The following is a 13,311-nucleotide window of genomic DNA, read 5'->3' on the forward strand; positions in this document are numbered from 1 at the left end:
AGACTTCATTAGGTATATATAGAAATTACATTTTAGAAAAGAGACATGCTGTCAAGCTTTTCGTCTTGCACTCATCAGATAGCCACAAGAATACCAAATTTCAAAGGGAACAACAATTTATACTGCATGATAAAAGGAATACTGATAGTAAGTTGGCTCTGATTGGTCGAGACATTGCCATGGCAAATGCACAAGGGAGCTATTGTCTTTTGTTTATTCAAAAAAGGTGCAACATCAGGACATATTCCTTTTGCCTGCAGAAGGCAGATCCAACATCTCAATCATTCAGAGCCAACTTGCCAACCAATCAGCATCTCTTTTCTCATACAAGATAAATTACTGTTCCCCTTGAAATCTGGCATTCATATATCTGTCCTGGTGATTGCAAGATGAAAAAATTCAACAGCGTGTCTCTGTTTTTCAGCAATACTCAAGTTCTATACTACCAAGCGACTATTAATGTCAGACATTACAAATTAGGAGGAGTAGGCCATGCGGCCCCTTAAGCCTACCCCACCCTTCCAGAAGATCATGGCTGATCTGATTGTGGCCTCAGCTCCACATTCTGTCTATCCCTAATAACCTTTGACTCCCTTCATAGTCAAGAATCTGTCTACCTCTGCCTTAAAAATATTCATTGACACTGCCTCCGCCAATCTTGGAGGAAGAGTTCCAAGGATTCATAACCTTCTGAGAGAAAAAACTGTGTCTCATCTTCATCTTAAATGGGAGACCCCTTATTTTTAAACTGTGTCCCCTAGTTCTAGTCTTTCCCAGAAGGGGAAACATCCTTTCAGCATCCACCCTGTCAAGTACCCTCAGGATCTTATATGTTTCAATAAGGTCACTTCTCAATCTTCTAAATTCCAATGGATACAGGCCCAGCCTGTCTAACCTTTCATCATAAGATGACCCTCCCCCATCAGCCCAGGTATCAATCAAGTGAACCTTATCTGATCTGCTTCGAATGCATTTACATACTTACTTAAATAAGGAGACCAAAACTGTACACTGTATTCTAGATGTGGTCTCACCAATGCCCTGTACAACTGTAGCAAAACATCCCTACTTTTTATATTCCATTCCCCTTGCAATAAACAACATTATTCAATTTTCCTTCCTAATCACTTGCTGTACCTGCATACTAACTTTTCCTATTTCATGTACCAGAACACCCTGATCCCTCTGCATCTCAGAGTTCTGCAGTCCCTCTCTATTTAAATAATATGCTAATTTTCAATTCTTCCTGCCAAAGTAGACAAGTTCACTTTCCCACATTATACTCCATCTGCCCATTTCTTTCCCACTCACTTAACCTATGTCCCTTTGCAAACTCCTTATTACCTCTTCACAACTTACTTTTTTTATCTATCTTTGTGTCATCAGCAAAGTTAGCAACCTACATTCAGTCCCTTCATCGAAGTCAATGATATAAATTGTAAATAGTTGAGGCCCCAGCACTGATCCATGATGCACTTCACTCATCACATCTTGTCAACCTGAAAAAGACCCATTTATCCCTACGCTACACTTCCTGTTACCTAACCAATCCTCTATCCATGCTTATATGTTACCTCCTGTACCATAAGCTCTTATTTTGCATAGGAACCTTTGATGTGGCACCTTGTCAAATGCCTTCTAGAAATCTAAGTACAGCAAATCAACAGGTTCCCCTTCAGCCACGCTGCTTGTTGCTTCCTCAAACAACCCCAAAAAATTAGTCAAACATGATTTCTCTTTCAACATGCTCTGCTTGAGCATGTTAAGACTTTCTAAGTACTCCGCTATCACCTCCTTAATAGATTCCAGCAATTTCCCTATGATAGATGTTAAGCTAACTGGCCTGTAATTTTCAACTTTGTTTCCTTCCTTTCTTGAATAGAGGAATCACATTCACTATTTTCTTGAATCTAGGGAATTTCGGAAAATTAAAACCAACACATCTACTATTTCAACAGCCACTTTTTTTAAAACCCTAGGATGAAGTCCATCAGGACCTGGGCAGTTGTCAGCTTTTAGTTCTAATAATTTTCTCAGTACCCTTTCCTTGGTGATTGTAATTGTTTTAAATTCCTCCCTCCCTTTCACCACCTGATGCGCAATTATTTCTGGGACGTTATTTGCATCCTCTACAGCGAAGACAGATGCAAAATATCTATTTATTTCATCCATTACTTTATTTTCCATTATTAATTCCCCATTCTCACTCTGCAGGGGACCAATGCTCACTTTACTCTCTTCCTTTTTAAATACCTATAGAAACTCTTACAGCTTTTATTTTTCTCGCTAGCTTTCTCTGGTACTCTAATTTCTCTCTGGTTAGATTATCTCTTGTTGGAGATGGTCTCTTGTGTGGCACGAATGTTACTTGCCATTTGTCAGTCCAAGCCTGGATACCGTCCAGGTATTGTTGCATTTGAAAATGGATGGTTTCAGTATCTGAGGAGTCGCAAACAGTGCTGAACATTGTGCAATCAATAAAAGCAATGTTCCAGTGAAACCCAACGCAAACTGGAGGAACAGCACCTCATTTCCAATTAGGCACTTCACAGCCTTCCGGACTTACCAGTGAGGTCAACAACTTCAGACCATGAACTCTCTGCTCCATCTTTACCCCTTTTTTAGTCCAATTATTGCTTCATTTTTATTTATTTATCTATTCATGTTTTTAAATTTATTTTTTATCCTTTTGCCCCAACAGCCCCACACTGAGGTCCAACCTATCCCTGGCCTTTAATTTTACAGCACCTGACCCATACCCTCAAACAGTACAAAATCCATCACATTTCTTTAGCTCTGAAGAAGTCGGATGGACTCAAAACGTTAAATGTTTCTCTCGCCACAAATGCTGCCAGGCCTGCGTTTTCCCAGCATTTTCTGTTTTTGTATCCCTTAACCTAATTTCCCAGTTCACTTTAACCAGCTCTGTCTTCATACCCTCATAATTGCCCTTATTTAAATTTAACATACTAGTTTTAAATCCAATCCTTTCTCCCTCAAACTGAATGTGAAATTCAATCCTATAATGATCACCGCTACCTAGGGACACCTTCACTCTGAGATTAGTTCATCATGTCTCATTGCATGTTACCGGATCTGGTGCTGTCAGGCTGGTGCTAGAATGTGCTGCCAAGAAACTCTCCCGATAACTCATTATCCAGTTTACCAAGTCTGAATTTGTCCAATGAATATGTAGATTAAAATCACCCATGATTATTGTCGTACCTTTCTCACAAGCCTTCGTTATTTCTTCCTGTATACCCTGTCCAACAGTATGGTTACTGTTCGGGGGTCTATAAAATACTTCTTACCTTCACTATTCCGCATCTCTGCCCAAACTGATTCTACATCTTGATTTCCAGAACTAAGGTCATATCTCTCTCTCTCTCTCTCTCTCTATTGCACCAATGTCAACCTTAATTAACAGAGCTACCCTCCGCCTTTTCCGAGCTTCCTGCCCTTCCTAAATGTCATGTACCCTTAAATATTCAGGTCCGTCTTTGTCATCCTGCAGCCATTTCTCAGGCTATCAGATCATACATATTTATTTCTATTTGTGCTGTCAATTCATCTGTTTTGTTGTGCATGCCACGTGCAGTTAGTTCTGTCCCTTTACTTTATTTGTAACTTCTAGCCTTGTCTGCTGGCGCACTCTTAGGTTTGAACACTCTGCCTCTTGCTGCCATGCTCTGCTTATCATTTCCTTTATTACTACCTTACTCTTTTGCCTCATCTCTATTTAATTTATCACATCTTCTCAAACTTAATCCCTTACCTCCACTATTTAGTTTAAAGCCCTCTCTACTGCCCCAGTTATATGACTAGCCAGAATACTAGTCCCAGCAAGGTTCAGGTGAAAACAATCCCAACGATACAGCTCCCACTTTCCCCAGTACCGATGTCAATGCCCCATGAATCGAAACCCATTTCTCCCACATCAATCTTGGAGCCACGCATTCAGCTCTCTAATCTGATTCACCCTATGCCAATTTGCTCGTGGCTCAGGTAGTAATCCAGAGATTATTACCTTTGAGATTCTGCCTTTTAATTTAGCTCCGAGCTTCTCATACTCCCACAGCAGAACCTCTTTCCTAGTTCTACCTATGTCTTTGGTGCCTATGTGAACAATGACCACTGCATCCTCTCCCTCCCACTGCAAGTTCCTCTCCAGCCCAGAGCAAAGGGTCTGAACCCTGCACCGGGCAGGCAACACAGCCATCTGGACTCCGGCTCTCAGCTGCAGAGAACTGTGTCTATACCCCTGACTATATTGTTCCCAACTACCACTACATTCCTATTAACTCCCCCTGCTTGAATAATTTCTTAGACCATGGTGCCATGGTCAGTTTGCTCATCAACCCTGCAACCACTACTTTCATCCGTACACTGCAAGAATCTTGAACCTGTTGGACAATTGCCAAGGCTAAGGCTTCTGCACTTCTACTTTTTGGGTCCCCATTCCTGCCTCATTTGCAGTCACACCATCCTGTCCCTGACCACTGACCAAATCAGAAAACCCTATCCTAAGGGATGTGACTGCCTCCTGGTACATGGTGTCCAGGTAACTTTTCCCCTCCCTGATGCATTGCAGTGTCTGCAGCTCAGCCTCCAGCCCAATGACTCAAAGCTCTTCAAGCCGCAGGCACTTACTGCAGACACGTTTGCCCTGGATCACCGAGGCATCCAGGGAGTCCTATATTCTGCAGTCACAACACGTCATCTGCTCTGTCATGTTTATTATTAATTCATTTATTCGTCATCAATTTATAATTAATAAACACTGCTACTCGCAACAACCTTGCTACATCTAATAAAACCTTACAATTACTAATAAATCACATGAGTTTTAAAGACAAATATGCAAAATATTCACCAACCAATCACTTACCTGTTTTCCTGTGCTGGCCCAATTTGGCTTCTCTCAGGACATGGCCACACCACTCTGGAGACACAGATTGGACTGGGTTGGATAGCTCTTCTAGGTGGTGGTTACTGCCTCGGGATACTGTTTTCACCCGCTCTGCGAGGTGGTGGTTACTGTCTCAGGGTCTTCTTTTCACCCGTTCTACTAGGTGGTAATTACTGCCTCCAGGTCCCCTCATCACCCACTCTCCTGGTCACTCAAAGGAAATGCACAGCTTGCTGTGGATTCCAACCTGTATAGTTAGCTGATGTGCTGGGTGCTACGATTGGTTTCACTATTCTTGAGAGGAGAGCAAAAAAATCAGCCAGGCTTCACACTCCAGGAGGATATCCAACAATGCTCTTGGGAAATGCATGCACAGGATTGAGATCAGCTGTGATCCTCTCCTCAATCAGGTAGCTTGACATTGCTCATCACTTCGACCCATATAGAACAAATAGCAGCTTGGCTAAGGGACTGGACGCTGCTGGAGCCCCAACTTCAGGAAAGAAAAAGGTGTTCTATCTATCTGCACCTATAGCTTTGCTCAATAATCTTCAAACCTTGATATGCTACAGGTCATAAAATGCACTTGCCCACTACAATCAAAATTGTTTAAAACACACTACCTGCCAGAGGTTTGTGCGATTTGGCTGAAACTTGTTTCCCCAAGGATATATTCTACCTGAAAGCAGAAAGGAGAAAAAATATTTTAAATTATAGAGTAAAACTAACAGAAGTTCCTTGTTGCTACACAGTTTTATCAGGAGAGGATGTTACATAGTGCAGTCCAAGGTTGAAGGAAAAGGAGAGATAAACAATATGGAAACAATTCAGCATTTGAGATCTGGGCAGCTGCTCACGTGGAGGATAGACTCCACACAGACTGGCTATGCCAAACAGTTTCATGTAAAATTATTGTGCTATTGATGGACAATTGGTTAACCTACCAGTGGTCACTATTATTAGACCATAAGGCATTGCTGCTGATCTTGTCGAGCTATTATAAACAAATCCTAAGATCAATAGTGCGTGACATTTTCTGTTGCTGGGAAAATCTCTCTGGAACCAGTAAAAAAGAAACTAACTTTCCCTCCCTACTTATTAAAATGTAATTGAGAATTATGCATACATATCAGTCTCTTGTGAAACTATGCATGGGGAGTCCAGGCCAATTATACTCTTCAAGTGAAGTGGGGTTAGGAAGACGCTGGGGGTTTGTAGGTGGGGTGTAGAGAGGAGGTAGAATAGGGCAAGGGCAGAGGGGAAAGGAAAAATGTCATGAAAGAGAGAGGAAGGTGGAGCAGGTAAGAGGCTAGGTAGGAGGAGGGGATTGTTACAAGTTGAATTGGAAAGAAAATGTAGATAGTAGAAAAACAGATCAAGAGCAGGAATGACTTAAAGGAACGAGATTGTAAAACAGAGGATGTTTTATGTACTAAGAATAAAATTGGTGATCTAGGTGGACCATCTCACTTTGAGGATTTGGTAAAATAGCATTAGAAGTAACATAGCTTAATCTAAAGCAGGTTGGGAGTTAAACAGTTTACAAAGAGTTAAGATGGATAACGGGGATAAAAAGCATTTGGAATGCAGTGCAGGTAACTGACTCTACTGCAGCACTGGAACATAGTCCAGGTATCATGCTTACATGAAAGTGGGTGTCACGGATGGTGACACAGAAAGAGATTAAAATTAGTTGGGATGCCTTCCACAGTTCAACATTCGCAGACTAGGCTCTCAGTCATGGCTCAGCAGGAAGCATTCTTGCCTCTGAGACAGAAGGTTGTGTGTTCATGTCCCACCCCAGGACAAGGCCGACACCCCGGTGCAGTACTGAGGGGGTGCTGCACTGTCAGAGGTGTTGTCATCCAGAAAAAAAATTAAAGCGAGGGCCCATCTGCCCTGTCAATGGACCTAAAAGATCCCATGACATTATTTCAAACAAGAGCAAGTAAATTTCCACAGTCTCTCAATCAATATTATCCCTCAATCAACAACAACTTATATTTATATAGCACCTTTAATGTAATGAAGTCTCTCAAAGCACTTCACAAGAGTATTATAAAACAAAGTATGACACCAAACCAGCCAAGGAGATATTAGATCAGACGACTGAAAGCCTGGGCAAAGAAATATATTTTAAGAGGTGTTAAAGGAGAAAAGCAAGGTGGACAGGTGTAGGGAGGGAAATCCAGTGCTTCGGAGCAAGGAAACTGAGGGCATGGCCATTAATGAAGCAGTTATAATTGGGAATGCACAGGAGGCCAGAATTAGAGGAGCCCAGATATCTCGGAGGGTTGTAGGGCTAGAGGAGATTATAGGGATAGGGAGAGGGCATGGCCAGAGGAACCTGAAAACAAGGATGAGAACTTTAAAATCAACATCACAAAAACAGATTATCTGGTCATTATCCCATTGCTGTTTGTGGGAGCCTGTGTGTAAATTAGTTGCTGCATTTCCAATATTATAACAGTATCTACACTTCAAAAGTATTTCAAGGGCTTCCAAGAGTACCTGAAAGTGTTGGATGCAGGTTCAATTGAGGTTTTAAAAAGCGAATTGGATCATTAATTGAAAAGGAAAAATTTGCAGGGCTACAGGTGAGGCAGAGGAATGGCACTGGTGAATTGCTCCATCAGAGGGCCTGCACAAAAAATGACAGGCTGAAGGGTCTCCTTCCATGCTGTAACAGAATCACAGAATCTCACAGTGCAGAAGAGGCCCTTCGGCCTATCGAGTCTGCACCGACACATGAGAAACACCTGACCTATCTACCTAATCCCATTTACCAGCACTTGGCCCATAGCCTTGAATGTTATGATATACCAAGTGCTTATCCAGGTACTTTTTAAAAGGATGTGAGGCAACCCACCTCCACCACCCTCCCAGGCAGCGCATTCCAGACCGTCACCACCCTCTGGGTAAAAAAGTTTTTCCTCACATCCCCCCTAAACCTCCTGCCCCTCACCTTATGCTCCCTTGTGACTGACCCTTCAACTAAGGGGAACAGCTGATCCCTATCCACCCCTCATAATCTTGAACACCTCAATCAGGTCGCCCCTCAGTATTCTCTGCTCCAACGAAAACAACCTAAGTCTATCCAACCTCTCTTCATAACTTAAATGTTTCATCCCAGGCAACATCCTGGTGAATCTCCTCTGCACCCCCTCCAGTGCAATCACATCCTTCCTATAATATGGTGACCAGAACTGCACACAGTACTCCAGCTGTGGCCTCACCAAGGTTCTATACAACTCCAACATAATCTCCCTATTTTTGTAATCTATTATGTAACCATATCATAATTTCTGTAACCGTTATGATTAGTCATTTGGTAGTACAGAACTTGAGTTTTGCTGAAAAAAAAGAGACATGCTGTCTGGCACTCAACAGGACAGATTCTCAAGAATACCAATTGTAAAGGGAACAACAATTTATACTGCATAAGAAGGGAGTGCTGATTGGTTAGCAAGTGAACTCATTGTTGCATGTTTTGCATCATCCACAAATTTTGAAACTGTGCCCTTTGCACCAAGGTTTAGGTCAGTAATATATAATCAAGAGCAACAGGGGTCCCAACACCAACTCCTGGGGAACTCCACTACAAACATTCCTCCACTCCAAAAAAACATCCATTGACTACTACTCGTTGTTTCCTGTCACTCAGCCAATTTCGTATTCATATTGCTACTGCCTCTTTTATTCCTTGAGCTATAACTCTGCTCACAAGTCTGTTGTGTGATACTTTATCAAATGCCTTCTGTAAGTTTTTGTACACACATCAACAACATTACCCTCATCAACCCTCTCTGCTACCTCAACAAAAAACTCCAGCAAATTAGTTAAACATGATTTGCCCTTAACAAATCCATATTGACTTTCCACATTTTCCCAAGTGACTTCTAATTTTGTCCCGAATTTTCATTTTTAGAAGCCTCCCCACCACTCAGGTTAAACTGTCTGGCCCGTAGTTGTTGAGCTTACCTTTATAACTTTTTTGAATGAGGGTGTAACACTGCAATTTTCCTGTCCTCTGGCACCACCCCAAGTCCAAGGAAGGCTGGAAAATGATGACCAATGCCTCTGTAATTTCCACACACCCCCTCAGCATCTCATCTGGTCCTGGTGCCTCATCAGCATTAAGTACAGGCAGCCTATCTGATACCACCTCCTTATTAGTATCTGAAATGGTAAATTTTGCAGGGCAGCTGGGAAACGTAGGGCAGTGGATCTAATTCGATAGTGCTTGGGCCAAATGGTTGTCTCCAGTGCTGTATGATTCCATGATCTGAATTATCATAATTAGCTGAACATAAAGATATGCATTTCAACATTGTCATCTGATCACTGATGTATCTGAAGAAATTATAAACTGAAACTCCACATAATAACAATATTAATGGCATGCGATCATACCTTCCAGACCCCCTCGAGCAGCAAACTCCCACTCTTCCTCAGTGGGCAATCGCATCCCCTTCCACTCACAGAAGGCTTTGGCATCAATCCAGCTCACCTGCACCACTGGGTACTGCAGTTTCTCTTTAATTCCAGAGCCAGGGCCTGCTGGCTTAAAGCAATCATAATATAGTTTGATTATTCACATGGTTTAGTTGCAAATTAAGCTTTCAATTTATGAACATCCTGTAAAATCACAAAATCTGTTAAATATTAAAATTGTAATGTCTAATTGCACATCCCAAAACCACCATTGTGTTACAGTTGGTTATTTGAGTGTGCTGAAAATCTAAGCCTAACAATTCTTAATGAAGAACAACCAGAATGCGGCAAGCAACCCCTCTAAGGACTCAGAGGTGGAGCAGCTAAGGTTAACCATGGGTACAGAGAAATTTCAGGTTGACCCATTCCCTCCCTTGGGTAACTTGTGGTACCTGATAAAGCAGGTCACTGCCAGAGCTGCATCATAGTAAGTGTTCTCAACTCTCCCTTCTTGTAACAAGTGTCCAACCTCTACTCAGCATGGGTGACAGCAGGAAATAGTGTGCAAGGCTCACATGTGCAAACACTTGCTCTACATTTCTGGAGCTGACTTTCACCACCAGCTGCTTGATTCAAAACAGTCTGATATATACAAATGGGTGAGCTGTTGTCGATCTTAAAATTCATTCCATGGGCAAGTCAGTGCTTAAGATGATAATAATAGTCAACTTTATTGAGAGCTTTGGGAACACTTCCAGGTTTGGATCCCACTCATCACATCAGCATTCACCATCCAATTCAGATTCCAGAGCTCAGTACAGTGAGGCCCACTGCAAGGCTGAGACCTTGAGACCCAATAGCCATTTGAGACCTCTGTCGCCAAGAATTCCGTATACAATGGTATGGCTGGGAGATGGTAAGGCAGCAGCCTTTGGCATATTTTATTGGTACCCTTAAATAGCCTTCATCGGTAACATAGGACTGGATTTTACGATTTCTGGTGGGGTGAGGGAAGTGGAACGGGAAATGCTTAGTCTGCTTCCTCCTGCCCACACTGTTTGACACAAATTTGACATCCTGCCTGCCTCTGATTCTCCAGGAAAATTCCTCCCGCACCCTTCAACAATAACTGCTCTGGTATTTCTAGTGTGCATAGTCTGTGACATTGACACGATGTGAAATGAGTAACTATTTATAATTGAGTCAGTTTAGATATGCTAGGCTGCTGTCCAGACCCTGTCCACATCCCAGGGGAGATGATTGGTGGGGGCTGGGGTCTATTTTCAGTCTAACTAGAGCACCCCTCCGAAAACATGAACAATTTCCTCAATAGCTTGCTGCTCTTTCAAATCACCACTTGACCCAGCCAAAGACTGCGACAACTTACATTTATATGCTGCCTTTTATTACGGATGTATAACAATTTTCATAATATTATTCTTGTTTATTGTAAAGTAGATTATGAGTGTGAGTGTAGATGGTTCTGTCTGCATGATTTAATTACATTGGAATTAGGTAGACTGCAAGCTTGAAATTATCAAAAGAAGTTAGGTGGAGAAGGGTACTTGAAATGCTAATGAGTAAACTTGGAGGCTGTCTGAGCATATAAGGTGTGAGGGAAATTTGCATCTTTATATAAATGAAGGAGTTGTTTGGATTTCAAAGGGTCAGCATGCACAGGGTGATCAGTGAATGGGACTTGGGGCAAGTTAAGAGACAAGCACCAGGGTTTTGGATAACTTCAAGTTTTACAGACATTACAGAATGTGGGACACCAACCAGGAATAGTTTGGAACAGTCAAGTCTAGAGGTAACAAATCCATGGTTGATGGTTTCAGCAGCAGATGAGCTGAGATAGGGGTGAAATTGGGCAATATTATGAAATAATGTTATGGATAATGGAAAAACAGAAGATGGCAGATGAATTGAACAGGCATTTTGCATCAGTTTTCACAATAGAGGATATAAGCAACATCCCAGAAACAGCTATAAACCAGGAAATGGAAGGGAGGGAGGAAGTCAGGAAAATCACAATTACCAGAGAAGTGGTTCTGAGTAAATTGTTGGAGCTGCAGACTGATAAGTGCCTGGGCGTGATGGATTTCATCCTGGGGTCTTAAAAGAAGTGTCTAGTGAGATAGTTGATGCACTGGTTTTAATTTTCCTAAACTCCCTAGATTCAGGGAAGGTCCCATTAGATGGGAAGATAGCAAACGTAACTCCATTATTCAAAAAGGGAGGGAGACAGAAAGTGGGAAACTACAGGCCAATTACCTTAACATCTGTCACAGGGAAAATGTTAGAATTATTAGAAGTTATAGCAGGACACTTGGATAAGCTCGAGGTCATCAGGGCAGAGTCAACATGGTTTTATGAAAGGGAAATCATGTTTAACCAACTGTTTGGAGTTCTTTGAGGAAGAAAGATGTGCTGTAGATAAAGGGGAACTGGTGGATGTACTATACTTAGATTTCCAGTAGGCATTTGACAAAACGCCACATCAAAAGTCATTGTGGAAATAAAAACTCCTGGTGTAGGGGATAACATATTGGCATGAATAGAAGATTGGCTGGCTAACAGGAAGTAGAGAGTAGGCACGAATGGGTCTTTTTCAGGTTGGCGAGATGTAATGAGTGGTATGTCACAGGAAGCAGTGCTGGGACCTCAACTGTTACAATTTATATAAATGACTTGGATGAAGGGATGGATGGGAGGTTGCCAAATTTGCTGATGACACAAAGATAGGTAGAAAAGTAAGTTGTGAAGAGGACATAAGGAGGCTACAAAAATATATATATAAAAACAAAAAAACTGCGGATGCTGGAAATCCAAAACAAAAAAAAACAGAATTACCTGGAAAAACTCAGCAGGTCTGGCAGCATCAGCGGAGAAGAAAAGAGTTGACGTTTCGAGTCCTCATGACCCTTCGACAGAACTTGTTCTGTCGAACGGTCATGAGGACTCGAAACGTCAACTCTTTTCTTCGCCGCCAATGCTGCCAGACCTGCTGAGTTTTTCCAGGTAATCCTGTTTTTGTTTTTGTTTTACAAAAATATATAGATAGTTTTAGTGAGTGGGCAAAGATCTGACAGATGGGGAAAATGTGAAATTGTCTATTTTGGCACGAAGAATAAAAGAGGAGCATATTATCTAAATGGTGAGACTGCAGAGCTCCAAGGTGCAGAGGGATCTGGGTGTCCTAGTGCATGAATCACAAAAGACTAGTATGCGGTTACAGCAAGTAATTAGGAAAGCTAATAGATGTTATCATTTATTGCGAGGGGAATTGATTACAAAAGTAGGGAAGTTATGCTTCAATTGTACAGGGCACTAATGAGACCACATTTGGAGTATTGTGTACAGTAGTGGTCACATTATTTAAGGAAGGATGTAAATATATTGGAAGTTGTTCAGAGAAGGTTTACCAGACTAATACCTGGGATGGGTGGGTTGTCTTATGAGGAGAGGTTGGAAGGACTAGGATTGTATCCACTGGAGTTTAGAAGAGTAAGAGGTAACTTGATTGAAATATATAAGATCTTTGTGGGATCTTTATAGGGTGGATGTGGAGAGGGTGTTTCCTCTCGTGGGAGAATTTAGAACTAGAGGTCACTGTTTAAAAATAAGGGGTCGCCCATTTAAAACAAAGGTGAGGTGAAATTTTTTCATTCAGAGGGTCATGAGTCTTTGGAACTCTCTTCCTGAAAAGGTGGTAGAAGCACAGTCTTTGGATATTTTTAAGGCAGAGATGGATAGATTCTTCGTAAGCAATGGGGTGATAGGTTATCAGGGGTAGGCAGGATGCAGATTTCAGGTTACTATCAGATCAGCCATGAGCATGCTCAAGGGGCAGAATGGCCTACTCCTGCTCCTTGTTCATATGGAGATGGAAATAGGCTATCCTAGTGATGGCACGAATGAGGTTGTAAGCTCAGCCTGGGGTCATATTTGACAACAAGGGTGCGAAC

General features: G+C 41.9%; 1 protein-coding gene across 1 annotated transcript in view; it reads right to left on the reverse strand.

Annotated features, from left to right (window-relative positions):
- sumf2 (sulfatase modifying factor 2) overlaps nucleotides 1-13,311 on the reverse strand; it is a 59,461-nt gene that overhangs the window by 21,936 nt on the left and 24,214 nt on the right. Inside the window, exons 5-6 of the mRNA XM_041197700.1 lie at nucleotides 9,323-9,473; nucleotides 5,533-5,588 (exon numbers count right to left, since the gene is read on the reverse strand). Coding sequence (XP_041053634.1) covers nucleotides 5,533-5,588; nucleotides 9,323-9,473 — 207 coding nt within the window. The remainder of the gene's footprint in view (nucleotides 1-5,532; nucleotides 5,589-9,322; nucleotides 9,474-13,311) is intronic.

This window comes from Carcharodon carcharias, chromosome 10, assembly GCF_017639515.1.
Source record: "Carcharodon carcharias isolate sCarCar2 chromosome 10, sCarCar2.pri, whole genome shotgun sequence".
Taxonomy (NCBI): Eukaryota; Metazoa; Chordata; class Chondrichthyes; order Lamniformes; family Lamnidae; genus Carcharodon; species Carcharodon carcharias.